Below are 14381 nucleotides of genomic sequence, written 5' to 3'. Positions count from 1 at the left end.
TCCTGCTGCATTATTCCCAGTAAAATCACTGGGATTACATGCAAGAGTGAAGTAACTAGAACACTGCCTAAGAATCACAGAATTGTGCTTTAAAATTAACCCAGTCTTGCAAGATGCTTGATTTAATTTTAAACGCACATGATCATTCCTATGGACTTAAATACCTGCTAAAGCATCTTTTTGAATAACATTTTCTATGACTATTAAAGGTATAAAACTGATGGGATAGGCCTAAATCATGTCATTGTATTCTATTGATTTAAAAATTCCTTGTAGAAAAGAGGGTGGATAGCTTATGGGGGAGAAATTGCCTTAACTTACTTTGTCAGGAGAGGCGAAAGGGTGAGTTGAAGATTAAACCTCAGCAGCTGACGGAAGGCAAGATACTGTATTCAGTTGCCTGGCAAAAATCTTTATCAGTTTTTTAGAATACTACCTGCCTAACGGGGCACAGGGGTAAGTAAGCAAATGGGAGGACATGCATAATTTTTGGTAACATAGAAGAAGTGGAGCACACAGAGGTATACACAGGAGCAGAAAAAAAGGTAAGAGTAAGTGAGGAAGTTTTATCAAGCTTTAGTTTAAGAAACTTGATTTCTTTGCAAAATGAGGACAAGCCAGAACAGGCATTTTGATGTGGTTGGTCAGGAGAAGACTGTGCTCAAAGCTGTTGGCAAAGTAATTCTTGTTTGGGTTATTTTAAGCCATAATGTGGACTAACAATTCCTTTGTTGTGTAAATTGTTTTGTTAAATTGCTACAGGTGACTACAGAACCATCAGAAGAGCCTTTATTTACTGCTGATGAAATATATGGAATAGTTGGTGACCAGCTAAAAAGAAACTTCGATGTGAAAGAGGTATGAATATAAAAGCAAGATCCACATGCCCATACATGCATGCACTCAGTTTTCTTGCAGGAAAACATTCTTTGTATCGTCATCTACGGAAATCTGATTTGGGGTACTTCTTTTTTTTGTTTGTTTTCATTTTTGGTTTTGGTGGGTTGGTTTGTTTCTTTGTTTGTGTTTTGTTTTTTTTTTCCCCAGCAAATCCATTGCAATGGCAATGACATGTTGAAAATATAATGCTTTTTTTGGTTACACTTTTAAGAAGGATGAGCAAGAATGAAAGATTGTTAACATTCTGAAAAAGCTGCCAGAAAATAGGAAACTTTGCCTTGTCAATACATTCTATAGTCTTGCTGAGTGATATGATACCTTTCTTTTTCTGTTAATCCTGTGTAAGTAAAGACCAATTATTTAAAGATTTATGGAGTATAAGGAAGACAAACAATTTAGTGCTCCCCCAAAAACATATGGAGACTACTGGACACTACTGTAGGTGTAGTGTAATTATTTGCCTGAGTGCCTTCATCTGAGACCATATCTTTTCTCATATTTTGCATAGATTCCATATTCAGAGCCTTTTTCACTACCAACCAAGTAATTGTTTTAGGTAGTGTATTAGTATGTACCTTTCTTAAAATATTTCATCATAAATTACTAGGATTTGCTTTGCATTAAGGTAAAGAAAGGTAAACTCTTTTATTGAGTCTTATACTACACTCTCAACAGTTGTAATAGCTTGCTATCAGTGGATCTGTATTTATATGAAATGTCTCCTTGGCGTCTTAGAGGAACCTCAGAACAGATAATCATTATTTTTGTATGTCATAAATTTAAGAAAAGCTGAAAATAAACATTTCTCTAAGAAAGTGGCTCATGGCTGTGTATTTTTTTTTTCTTTATAGATGTGTAATGATGAATGTTTATTATAAGCAGAGGTAGCAGTTTTCCTTTAAAATTTAACTAATATGGAAACTTTGTTTCTGTGTGATTTAAATTGTTCTCTTAGAATATTTTTAATTTTGAAATTCCAATTTTTATTAACATGCAGATAAATCACACTTTAAAAAGTAAATGGGCTTTGTCTGCCATACAGACTATTCATATGGTTGGCTGTTTGATGTTCTCTAAATGGAAAGCATTTATTTTAAGTTATATGTTAGCAAACAAATTAAAAACTATGAAGGATTTTGAATTTAATTTTATTTTTCTACTTTTTCTTAAGGTCATTGCTAGAATTGTAGACGGAAGTAAATTTGATGAATTCAAAGCCTTGTATGGGGATACTTTAATTACAGGTATTTAGACGTATATTATAATAATTCTGTATATGTTCCCACTGGTTTTAGAGTTGGATTCATTCTGTTTGGCTCACCCATTGATATTCTTAATAACATTTTTCTTTTCTTCAGAAGAGTAGTACCTTCTGTTACCAAGAGAAAGTGTTCTCTTTATACACTATGTAAAATAAATATATTTGAAAACTTACAAATTTATCTTTCTCCTTCAGGATTTGCAAGAATATTTGGTTATCCAGTAGGAATTATTGGAAACAATGGAGTTCTTTTCTCAGAGTCAGCAAAAAAGGTAAATAAACAGATTATTAGCTTCTTTGCCACTGAAAAACAAGACTTCAGTGTACAACTTGCTGTTGAAATGAGGAACTCCGTAAAATATGAAAGCGGACTGGCTCCATGTCTTTCATGTAAACATGAAATGGACTGTAAAAATAATTGACTGTATTTTAGAAATGGTGTTCTGTAGATTTTTCTGGTATGAAGCCAATAGGAAAGGTCAAAGATCAATAGGAAAATATAGTTAGAAAAACAGCATTTGAATTTGTGTGACAACACCACACATGAAATGGTAATCCTGAAATTTGTAGCCGTTACAAGAGAAGTCCATGGTGATTGCATAAATTACCCTACTAGTTATAATTCCTGACCTGTAAACTGTGAAATACTGTTATTTATTACTGGAGAATTTCAAACTTGGATTCCAGTACTCAGTTCATTGGTTACCAGAGGTTTAATTTTTATACTTTGCTGCAGCACCTCGTGGCTTAGACTGAAAACGTGCAGTGTTACCAAATCTGTGAACTAAAATACCCGTTTTGTTAATTAAAGGGCATTTTTGATGGAATATTGTACAGTTAACAGTGCTTTACAGGTTGGGTTTGGGGGTTGGTCGTGATAAAGAGTTTCTGGGTATAGCAGAAAGCAGAACTTACCTTTCTGTGTTCTATGTTGTTTGGTTTAGGTTTTGTTTTTTTTTTTCCCCTCCCCAAGAAATGACTGTCAGTTGTATTTTTTGTAATAGCAATTATATATGGTAGTTTTGTTCTAGCAAGCTCCTCAAACTAAGGGTGAGGAAATCGGTATTGAAAATCTAAAGGAAAAAGGAAGCCGCGAGAGAGATTTGGAGAAATAAAGTAATTTTACGTGATTTATTGATGTAATAAAATCATACATGAAATTGAGGGGTTTTTTTCTCACTGGTTGTCTTCACTTCTATGACACAGTCCTACAGAACTCAGTGTCAAATGCCACACTGTGAAGCTGCTTGTGGTTTAACGGTGTATTAGCTGAGTCAAAATAGTTGAGCTTTTCAGTATCAGCAGTAATGCTTTTTAAGGATATTATTTCTGCTTCACCCTTGAACTCGCACATTTTTGGCATGTTCTTCTAGAGTGAATGTATGTTTTGCAGTTGACTTTGTATGACGCAGTACCTGATGATGTCAGTACTCTTGTAGACTTCAGTGGAAGGAGACTTGTCACAATCTTCAGAGTACTTGTAGAAATAGCTTCACTTATCCAACTTTACTCTTTTTTGATTTTTTGGTTTGGTTTTTTTTCCTTTCTTTTCTCTCCACAGGGTACACATTTTATCCAGTTGTGTTGCCAGAGAAATATTCCCATTGTGTTTTTGCAGAATATTACAGGTGAGTAAGCTCAGTATTTTGAAGTTTCACTGTGTTGTAGGCTTTGCAGTTAACTGTTGAGGCTATAACTTTTATAAAGCATCTTGTGTGCTTTGTTGCATCTGCATCTCCAGCCTGTTCTGGAATCAGCCTGTCAGCAGCTGTTGAAGGCCTTGCATTACTATTTGTTCTTAATTTTTTCTGCGTGTGCTATAAAGCACACAATATGACATATAGTAAGTATATTGTATTAATATAAAGTTACCAAGCCTTTCTTTCATGTTGTAATTCTTTAGGTTTTATGGTTGGCAGAGAATATGAAGCTGAAGGGATAGCAAAAGATGGTGCCAAAATGGTAACTGCTGTAGCTTGTGCCAGTGTACCTAAAATAACAATAATTATTGGTGGTTCTTATGGAGCTGGAAACTATGGTATGTGTGGAAGAGCATATAGGTAAGTGTTACTTCCAATTATGACAGGAGATAAGACTAAGTTAAGAGAACATATCCTGGAAGTACCGTTCTGGTACTTGCAGAAGTCATGCTATATGGAAAGCAAAACAATTTTCATGAATATGGTCATAAGTAACAAACAAACTGACTAACCTGTAGAGATTTATAGGCTCATAACTAACCTTGAATTAGATGATGCAGGAGATCTTCTAACGTGTAAATGTGTTTACATGCTTTTTGCGCATTTTCTCTAGGAGGAAAAATTGTATAATCCTGAACAGTCACTAGGTAGTTTGGCCTGGTCCTTTATTCTGTATTCATGTGAAAAGTACCCACTTGTGTAAAAAATCCTTATTCACTTCAGTGGGCCTGTTTTTATGAGGCATGTTTGCAGAATCTGTAAGGATTTTTTATCTTTTTTGTTTTTTTTTTTTTTTGACCCTTTGGACAAGACTCGCATAAATATTCTTTTAATTTTTCAAGGTCCATGTTACTATTGAAGTCATTGCTGATACTTTTAAAGAGAAAAATTCTGGAATGGTACTGGGGTGGTGGTAGTGTTAGATGAGGAGTCTCAAGGAAGAAAGAAATTTTTAAGGTGCTTGGATATAGGAAATAACCAGAACTTACATATTTTGAACCCTAAGGCTGCAAGGATTGAAGTATGTTTATTTGCATTGTTTAAAAGCCAATACACTGTACGATTGTCATGCATAAAAATGAATTCTTGGCTGAGTGAGAATTATTTCTCTACTGTAAAATAAGACGATGTCTTATTTTGGTATTTAATATGTATTTTTTCAGTCCAAGATTTCTGTATGTGTGGCCAAATGCTCGCATATCAGTGATGGGAGGGGAACAAGCTGCAACTGTTCTAGCTACAATAGCTAAGGACCAAAAAGCAAGGGAGGGAAAACAGGTACATCTTTCTTTTTCATTTGCAGTAATGTCATTTACTCTTTCACTGGAGTTGCTCACTTCGTGAGCTAGGAAAGGATGTGACGGAATGAGATGCCAATGAACTATCATTCTCCCAATGCTACCTAGTGCATGAACAAACGTGAAACATTTGTGAAATGTTATTGTTTACATCTCGTAAATATGAAGATCATTCTTTATGTATCTTGTCTTTGCTTAAAAAGAGGAATATTTGTCATATCATCAACTTTCATACTTCGTGCACCAGATTACTAGCTCTGATGAGCAGCCAGGGATCCTCCCTGGTTTGGGTGAATGCAGAGGAGTATGTGAGAGTGAAGTGTCTTTCCATTTACTTTTGAATTAGGCAGTTTTACAGAAAGCACAACTTGAAATTATTCAGTGACTGACAATCATGAAACTTACAGCAGGAGAAGCCTGTAGAGGGTTGGGAAAGGTTTTGACTCATTTCAACATATTAACTGAAAATTACTGTATTTTGTTTAATAATCTTTTCTAGTTTCTCTGTACACTTTTTTCTGCTGTGTTTTTTAAATTACATAGTTTATGTTTATGCTGTTGCCTTGATCCCATAGGTGATTTTATTGTGATGTCTTAAACTTGCTTGTATTTTACCTATTCAGAATAAGGAAGTGGTATTTACTTGTTATCTCAGCATCTTTTTTTCTACATATTACTTGAGCTTTCCATAGATAGAATATATTCATCTTCATCTCTCTCTGTCCTAATTTCATGAATCCCTAAGATGGACAGAATGAAACACAGAAAGAAAGATGTTTGAGAAAAATAATTGTTGTGAATGTCAGTAGTTTTAGAAACTTGAAAATTCTCTGAAGTACAGTGGGGACCACTCTGGATCATAGAGAAACCCAGTGTTAGAATATCGTAAACTTTGTTTTATTCAAAGATCTTGACAAAGGCAACTCAGAACAGGGTTTATTGAATGCAGTAATTTTTTCGGGAATTTTTCAGATGCTAATCCCCTATTATTCTTGTATAAGTATATTTTTGCACTCCTTTTCCTACCAACACGTTTTGAAAAGTGCTGTTTTAATTTCGTTGTCAAATACACAACACTGATAACATTGTGTAAAAAGGGGGATAAACTTGGGGGAGACGATTTGGGCAGTTTCTTGGAGTTTGATGCTGCATACAAAGTTCTGCTGTCATTGTGGAAGAAAATATTAAAGAATATCTGTGTTTGTTTATTTGCCTGGTTTTTAGTTATCTGAGGCAGAAGAAGCAGCTCTGAAGGAGCCAATCATTAGGAGGTTTGAGGAGGAAGGAAACCCTTATTATTCCAGTGCAAGGTAACATATAAATGACTTTTCCAAATCTTAATTGTAATCACATGACATAACAATGACATCTAAATCTTGGTGTTGAAGAACAGAAGAAGAGAGCAATCTGGAACAAAGATTGTGTTTGATTTACAGGAGTACAGCAGAACAAGCTTCAGATTAATGTTTGGTCTGTCTTAGACTCTGTAGTCTCTCTTTCTGTACTGTTTCAAAAGAAGGCATGCACTTGGAATTATTCTGCTGGTTCTGTAAGTAGTGATATGGTAGCATGGAGTTTATATTCTAAATACTTTATCCTGGATAAATTGTATCATTCTTCCTAAAGTAGTATCTGGTCGCCATTCAAAAGCCCATTGAACAGTGTAATAAGTGGCTGCATGTGCGTTAGGAAGAATTCATTTTAGTGGGATTCTGTAAGTAGAAGAGGCCAGTGGTTAAGCAGAAGTTCCAGGAAGACCTGAAACCATTTGCAGATCTCAGGTCATGATCTTTGTAGGTGACTTTACTGCATGATAGCAATTTGGATAGGGCGTTAGCTGAACACGTGCAGCATATTTATGTTTGTTGGGAAGTCGTTTGCAGCATTTTGTGCTCAGGTTAATGGAATATTAGTAAAAACCCAGGAACTAGTGAGGTTAATGAAGCAACATGGCATCCTGGCATCCTCTGGAAACTGGCTTGAAGGCTTTCTGGGCCTCTGACTGGTACTCTACGTTAGTTTCATCCTGTCTGTACTGATCTTCTCTGCTCATGGTATCCAAAAGCCAATTCTGCACAGGCTCTGAGCTGCTGCTGATGTTAGAGGGTAGCATGTAATAATGTGGCTTTACTGTGCCTCTGTGGCTTCTCATTTTGCAGAAAGAATATTACTCTTATACAACTGTCAGTCTGTCTGGTTTTGTGTAGCTGAATTAAAGTCACTTATGGTTTTTTTACCTGCAGGCGGGAAAGCCTGGAAACAAACTAAGTACAGAGTGGTTGGGATTTGATAAATTTTGATGTGGGCATCATGGGCAGGAATGACGTGACCAGATGGGTGCAAGATACACTGCCAGCATCATAAAAATGCCAATAAGAGAAGGGAGTTTAGGCACCTTTTTGTGTAACCTGGTAACCTGCTTAATCTTGTGTATGACAAATTTGATACAGCAGCAGCATAGCATCAGTGAGCTCCTTTATGAATTGTTTATCATGATCTAAAGAAAGATATAGAATTATTGGTAGCTTTTAAGCTGGTTTCTTTTGGACTAGTGTAATTAACTAATTAATTGTACCTGGGGGATCTGTATTCATTTTAATGTTTAGTCACGTTAGTGTCTTCATCAAATGGAAGCTCTTGCTACTTTGCCCTATCTGAGTAGCGTATGTAGCACAGGGTTTATGGTTTCATCTAGGCAGATTTCAGTGGTGCTGTTGTGTAGCATGTGGTCATGGATTTAGGGCAGGTTTTAGTCTCATCAGTGTTTGGTCTCTGCTTCTGCCTGTGTGGTAGTGTTGAGAGTCGCAGATACTCTCGACTTCTTGAGGTTTTATGCATGTGTACAACCCCCACTGCTACTAAGTTACTAAGTATTGGGGTTTTTACATGTGATAAGTAAGGAAACTTTTGTGAAATTGTGAATTTTTATTGACATGGAGTTTCTGGTAGAACACTGGTTTAGACTTTTTTATTTTTATTTTAAATCTTTTTAATTGATTTAAATTTCATAGGGGTTTCCCCAAACTGAAAGATGGTTTCAGCTGTTAAAAACTTACGTGCTATCTCTTATTAGCCCTTAAAAATAAAGCCTAGTACCTGTGTCACAAAGCCTTGTGCCCTGAGGCAAGCAGGAAAAGTGAAAATACATATTGTCATCTTTTGTGACTGGATTTTAAGGAGAAGAATTTTCCACTGATATAATAACATTTGAAAAATAAGTCAAACTTTCTGTTTTTGAAATTAATCCCTAGCATGGAGGAGAAGATGAGATAATCTGAATGGTTTGATTTATTTCTTTTTTTACATTTGCTTTTTTTAATATGTTCACTGGAAACACAGTCATAGTCTCTTTGTACTCATAAATGAAAATAATTGGATATATTTATCATACAATTTATTCAGAACATCAGTGATATAAAAACTTGGCATCTCCCTGAAACCAACAGACCATTGTCAGTATTTACTACAGTAAGTTACTAATCTGCAGAAAAGAAGTTTTACATGTAAGATTAAGGTTCAAATAAAATAAAAGTCATATTCTATATTTTTAATAATGTCCAGTGATTTTTAGACAAGAAACTTGAGTATTTAACACCAGCTTTGTAGTCTCTGCTGAGCGATTTCTGCCAGTTTATGTTTCCACAATATCTGGCCATTTTGTGAATATAGGTTGCAAGTCTAGATGGCATCTCAGGAAATAGCCGAAGGTTGCCTAGCTTATGGGTTAGGAAATGCTAATTAATACTAGACAACCTGTCCTTCATTTAAAAAAGCGGGGTAATTATGTACTTCTTACTGTGCCTGTAGCTTGGAAAGGAAACTTAATGTGCACAGATGTGAGCTAGCTGAGAACTAGCGTGGGTCTGGGTTGCATATGGTTGGGTTCATGTGATGCTGTTCTCAAGCTAATAAGCCCAACTGAGACATGAAGTCAAATGCCAGAGCTGTTGAAGTTCATCTGGCTAAAAGCATGGAAAGAGAAATGCCCCTTTTCACTGAAGAGTGCTTGTGACAAAGCTGGCTCAGGTCAAGGCACTCCAGGCTGTTTTTTGTCTCTTCAATCCGTGTAGGTGCAGTCTGCATTGTCTAGGAGCTTAATTGCTCTCTGCTATCTACTAGAGATAATTAGGTATATGATTAGATATTGTTATGTTTTCTGCCCTGATTTCATGCCTTTCTGCCAATATTATGACGTGTGTGGCTTGTTCCTTCATTTATTGCTAATTCCTAAGCAAGAGCTCAGACTGATGGCTCAAAAGTTTTCATTACTGTGGAGTAGGCTGCCCAAGCAGGGACAATGAAATGAAGTAGGATTTGCCTTTGCAGCAAGAAATGTACATGAAGGAGGGATTTAGCCACCTGGCACCTTGGAGCCAAACCGTTTGTCAGCCAACATCAGCTGCGTATTGGCAAGTATTTGCCGTAGGTCAGGGAGACGAAGTAACCTGTCCACTTTCCTCTAAAGGATGTTTCCTGTCTGGCTCCACGCATGGTAAAAGGAAACAGTTGACCGTTGACCAAATGTCCAGGTGCTGTATTGAAACTGAATCTGGATAGCCTTGGTTTTGTCAGAGCTAATTGGATCCCTCCAACAAGAACACTCCAACAAAGAGCTTTGCGTTACTGAGAGGGTGAATGATAGTTGGGCAGAAGGACTGCTGTTTGTATTGCCGCTCGGATGCAGCTGATTTGGAGGCTCCCTCATACTGTCCTCACTCCAAAGATAAGGGACTAATCTGCCTCACCTTCACATCCACTGAGAATGATGTGACTCTTCCAGTTGTCTTCATTAGGCTTTTCATCAAAATTTTGGCGATAGTAATGAGAGGGAGGCAAAATGCCCTAGTGATCTTTAAAATACAAGCAAATTTCCCTGTTTACTCTGCTTCTAAGATTTTGCTTATAAGTTATAACTTGTTATATGTACAGGATGTCAATCGTGTTCCCTGCAGTTGTGTTTTCTAATCAAACTTCAATCAATTATTTGATTAGAACCTTTCACAGTGAGCAGTCTTAATTAACGGGAGACCTTAGGCAGCACCCTTTTTAATGAGTTACATTAATCTGCTTACAGGTTTCTAAAAGGATTTCAGTGCAATGTTAAGTTTGCATCTTAACAAGTTACATGAGCATTTCACTTCTGGGAACTTTATTTCTTTTACTCGCAGTGTCTCAGTTGCACATATTTTATGAGTGTAGTTGTGACTCTTGTTCTAGCAATGGGTTTTAATAGATAGTTTAATGATTAATGTTACATCCCAGGAGAGAATGTAGTTTCCTTTAAACAAAGAGAAGCAGAAGCCAGGGGTGACCATATGAAAGCAGCTTGACTTTTGTGCAACATGAAATCTTTGTGGTTGTCAATACAAGTTAATTGTGTTGTTGCAAAAACAACTCTGCCATTAAAATGTGCTTCATGTTTGGAAGTGTTTATTACAGTGGTAGTCACTACGAAGCTGCAGGTTGGAAGGTACTGCATTAAGTTGGTGTATCTTTTTTATTCAATTCATCCCTGCCATCCCCAGGCCCTTAGCAGGCTTATTAACACAATGTCTGTTCCTTCATGCAGTTTTAATGTGTTTCATAAATAAAAAAGTTAATTACAGGTATTCAATAAAAAAGTTGATATGCAAACCAGACAAACCTGTAATAGTCAAAAAAACCCAATTTGCTTAAAAATAGAAATTATTATACTTGAGATTTTTCTTGAGTTGTTTTTTTCAGTCCTAAGAAAACAAAGGAATTGTAGTTGGTTTGACCTTACCAGACTACTTTGCTTTTCACTATTGACAGGGATCCTCTCCGTCCCTTTGGCAGATTAATCTGACAATATTCATAGAATCATAGAATCACAGAACAGTTTGGGTAGGAAATGACCTTAAGATCCAGTGCCAACCCCCTGCCATGGGCAGGGACACCTCACACTAGACCATATTGCCCAAGGCTCTGTCCAAGCTGGCCTTGAACACTGCCAGGGATGGAGCATTCACGACTTCTTTGGTCAACCTATTCCAGTGCCTCACCACCCTCACAGTAAAGAACTTCTTTCTTTTATCTAGCCTAAACTTCTCCTGTTCTAGTTTAAACTCATTCCCCCTTGTCCTATTGCTAAAGTCCCTGATGAAGAGTCCCTCCCCAGCATCCTTATAGGCCCCCTTCAGATACTGGAAGGCTGCTATGAGGTCTCACACAGCTTCTCTTCTCCAGGCTGAACAGCCCCAACTTTCTCAGCCTGTCTTTGTATAAGAGGTGCTCCAGCTCCCTTACCATACTTGTGGCCCTCCTCTGGACTTGCTCCAACAGCACCATGTCCTTCTTATGTTGAGGATATTCCTCAAAACTAAATCAAGATTAAAATAGAAGAAGAAGGAGAAAAAAACCCATGTATTGAACATGATGATGTTGAAAGTATAGTAGAAATACTCTTATCTTGGCTACTATGTCATGCTAAATTATATGAATAGGCATAACCACTATCTTGGGGAAAATATGAGAATTTAAACAGCTCTTAAGTCTTAGTAAAATCAATTTATACACGGCCCTTTGGTTATTTTGAACAAGAGCGTCTAACTGGTTTTGCTGTACGGTAAGAAGCACTTACTCGAAGTCTCTTTTCAGTGGAGTACTGTTGAAATATACCAAAATATTTTAAGGAGTTATTACTTACAATTTAAAGCTATCTATCATTAGGAATAGTTATTCATGGGAACCAGACTGCAAGATCTTATACAATGCGCTTACCCAGAATATGATACAGACAATTCTTGTGTATCTTCTGCAACAAAATTTGCTGATAGTACAACTTCTGTGCAGACACTAGTGTGGCTGTTAGAATATTCCAGTGCACAGCTTACTAGCCCACTAGAAAGGAAATAACTGAGAATCCTAAAATGAGAACAGATCAGACAGAGCTATTTTCCTTATATTTGTAATTTGGGTTTATAACATTTCATTTCCCTTGAAAGAAGTTGTTTGGGTTTTTTTTTTTAACCAGACTTTTTTCTTTCTATGCTGGATGGGACCTGTCAGGTCAGTTATTGTCACAGCTATTGTGGTATAAAATTTCTTCCGTCATAAAGCATAGTTTTGACCAGTTAACGGTGAAGTCTTCCAAATCCCTTTCTTCTTTTGTACTTGAGCTTTGCTCTTGTGCTCTATTTAGGGTAACAAGTCTTCTCTACCCTGGGAGCTACACTATGATTAGATATACTAGAATGTGCTTTCTCAGTTGGGTAAGCTTTACTCTCTGCTAGTTGGAGAACAGGCTCCTAGTCATGCCTCATCTTGTTGCAGGTGTCTTTTATTGCAATTCTATGTTGTGCATCTTAGGATAGATACATGTATTTGTTGTAAAATAAAAAGCATACATTGTCAGTCTCTTTAACATTTTTATCTGATTTGATTAATAATAACTTTCACAGCAAATGGTGAAACAAAGCAAAGATGGACTGTCTGCTGCTGCCTTGCATTTATTGTAAGAGCAGTGTATTTATGTACAGCTTGAAGTCCTTCTGGGGATGAGATTGGCACATTTAGTATTGAGAGGAGAATGCAAAATACGTAATTTCCTGTCTAATGGATTTTTTCAGTTAATCTTCAAACAGTAGTCAATTTGCAGCTGGAAATTCGCAGCTGGAAACTTCAGTGAGAAAGAATGGCTGTGCTTTCTCTTGGTGGAGTCAGCCTTAGCTCCTTATTCATGACCCTTTCTTGTATTTTTAAATTTTCCACAGACAAACATTAGCCAACACTGAAGTAAGTTCAAAAAAGAATGCAAATGGGGTAGAAGAGGAGCATCGCTGCCTTAACCAAAGATACTGTGCATGTTTTGCAGACCGTAATTACAATGCATGCTTATTTCAGTGAGACTGGGCTGCAGTGAGCAGTGTGGTATCTTGTTTAAGTGTTGTGCTCAGGAGGTAGTAGTTATACAATATTTACAGTTTTGTGGCCTGCTGGGAGTTCTGACATGGATTTTATTTTGGGTAGTTTAGAGCTGTCACTGAGAACTGATGCCACAAGTACTTGAATTTTTAGATAATATCAAAGAGACTGTATACAAGTGTGTTTGATTTTGGGGACTTGGGAGTTTGGTAATTACCGGTTCATAATTTAATTGCTTTCAGGACTGGGTTAAGGAGGGTAGTTGTTTAGAAGTGGACTTCAGAAAAAGCAAATACCACAAGTAGTGGAAATACTTAGAATATAGTCTGGTCTTTTAATGATGAAAGAATAAATGTGTATCACCCTCATCTGCCAGCTGAACTAAGTTGAGTAATGTAAAAAATGACGTAATATAGTCCTTAAAATACTAGCATTCTTACTAGAAGAAGATAAGTAATTGATAAAAGGTCATTTTCCATGCAAATATTAAAAACCAAAGAGGGTCTCTTTAAGGTGATGACTTCATACTAAAAGGAAGTATGAATAATCTCATTTAAAATATGTAGACATGATGTTTTTCTTTTGTCCAGAATTTTTTCTGGAAGACAAATTCCACAGAGTAACACATACCAGTCCATTGCATTGATGGTTAAGGTTAATTAACTCCATGGCTTCAAGTATAATTTAGTTCTTTAGTCCACTCTATTTAGTATAGCCATTTCCAGCTTCATGTGCTTGAAAACCTACGTGCTGTGTATGTTAATATCCTTTAATAATTATTGCTTGATTTATTTGTTTATTTCTAGATTATGGGATGATGGGATTATTGATCCAGCTGACACAAGACTAGTTTTGGGCCTTAGCCTCAGTGCAGCATTAAATGCACCTACGAAGAAGACAGAATTTGGGGTTTTCAGGATGTGAACTTCAATGTACGCTCATCAGAATTACCTATGCATATTCTAATTGGGACTGGAGGGCAAACGAACCACAATGTTGGCGTGATTTGAAAATAAAGATTTATACAATGCTGGTTTTAGTGAAAATATTTTAATTACTTATTGACACTGAGTAATCATCACACAGTGCTTCAGTGTTTTGATAGTAATTTGAGATCGGTCACAGTGCTTGTATAACTGCGCTGCATGAATAAGCTGCAACTTGTAGCATTATGTTTAATGTTTGACAAGAAACCACTGATGCTATCTCTTATATAAATAAATCTGCAAAATAAGCTACACATTTGGTGCTTATCAGCTCCTTTATTTCTTCTTCTTCGTATGTCTCTTTTTATGTGCAGCTGTGTCACAAATGCAGAAGTGAAAATAATTCTTCAGA

At 36.5% G+C, this 14381-nt stretch overlaps 1 protein-coding gene across 1 annotated transcript in view; it reads left to right on the top strand.

The window, feature by feature from the left end:
• MCCC2 (methylcrotonoyl-CoA carboxylase 2 (beta)) overlaps positions 1 to 14076 on the top strand; it is a 33874-nt gene extending 19798 nt beyond the window's left edge. Inside the window, exons 9-16 of the mRNA XM_010024852.1 lie at positions 763 to 858; positions 2072 to 2144; positions 2357 to 2433; positions 3723 to 3789; positions 4065 to 4221; positions 5025 to 5139; positions 6384 to 6469; positions 13850 to 14076. Of these exons, the coding sequence (XP_010023154.1) occupies positions 763 to 858; positions 2072 to 2144; positions 2357 to 2433; positions 3723 to 3789; positions 4065 to 4221; positions 5025 to 5139; positions 6384 to 6469; positions 13850 to 13967 (789 nt within the window). The 3' untranslated portion in view covers positions 13968 to 14076. The remainder of the gene's footprint in view (positions 1 to 762; positions 859 to 2071; positions 2145 to 2356; positions 2434 to 3722; positions 3790 to 4064; positions 4222 to 5024; positions 5140 to 6383; positions 6470 to 13849) is intronic.
• The last annotated feature ends 305 nt before the right edge of the window (positions 14077 to 14381 follow it).

This window comes from Nestor notabilis, unplaced genomic scaffold, assembly GCF_000696875.1.
Source record: "Nestor notabilis isolate BGI_N333 unplaced genomic scaffold, ASM69687v1 scaffold9582, whole genome shotgun sequence".
In the NCBI taxonomy this organism is placed as follows: domain Eukaryota; kingdom Metazoa; phylum Chordata; class Aves; order Psittaciformes; family Psittacidae; genus Nestor; species Nestor notabilis.
The sequence above is the reverse complement of the archived record's forward strand: the minus strand, read 5'-3'. Positions and strand labels throughout refer to the sequence as shown.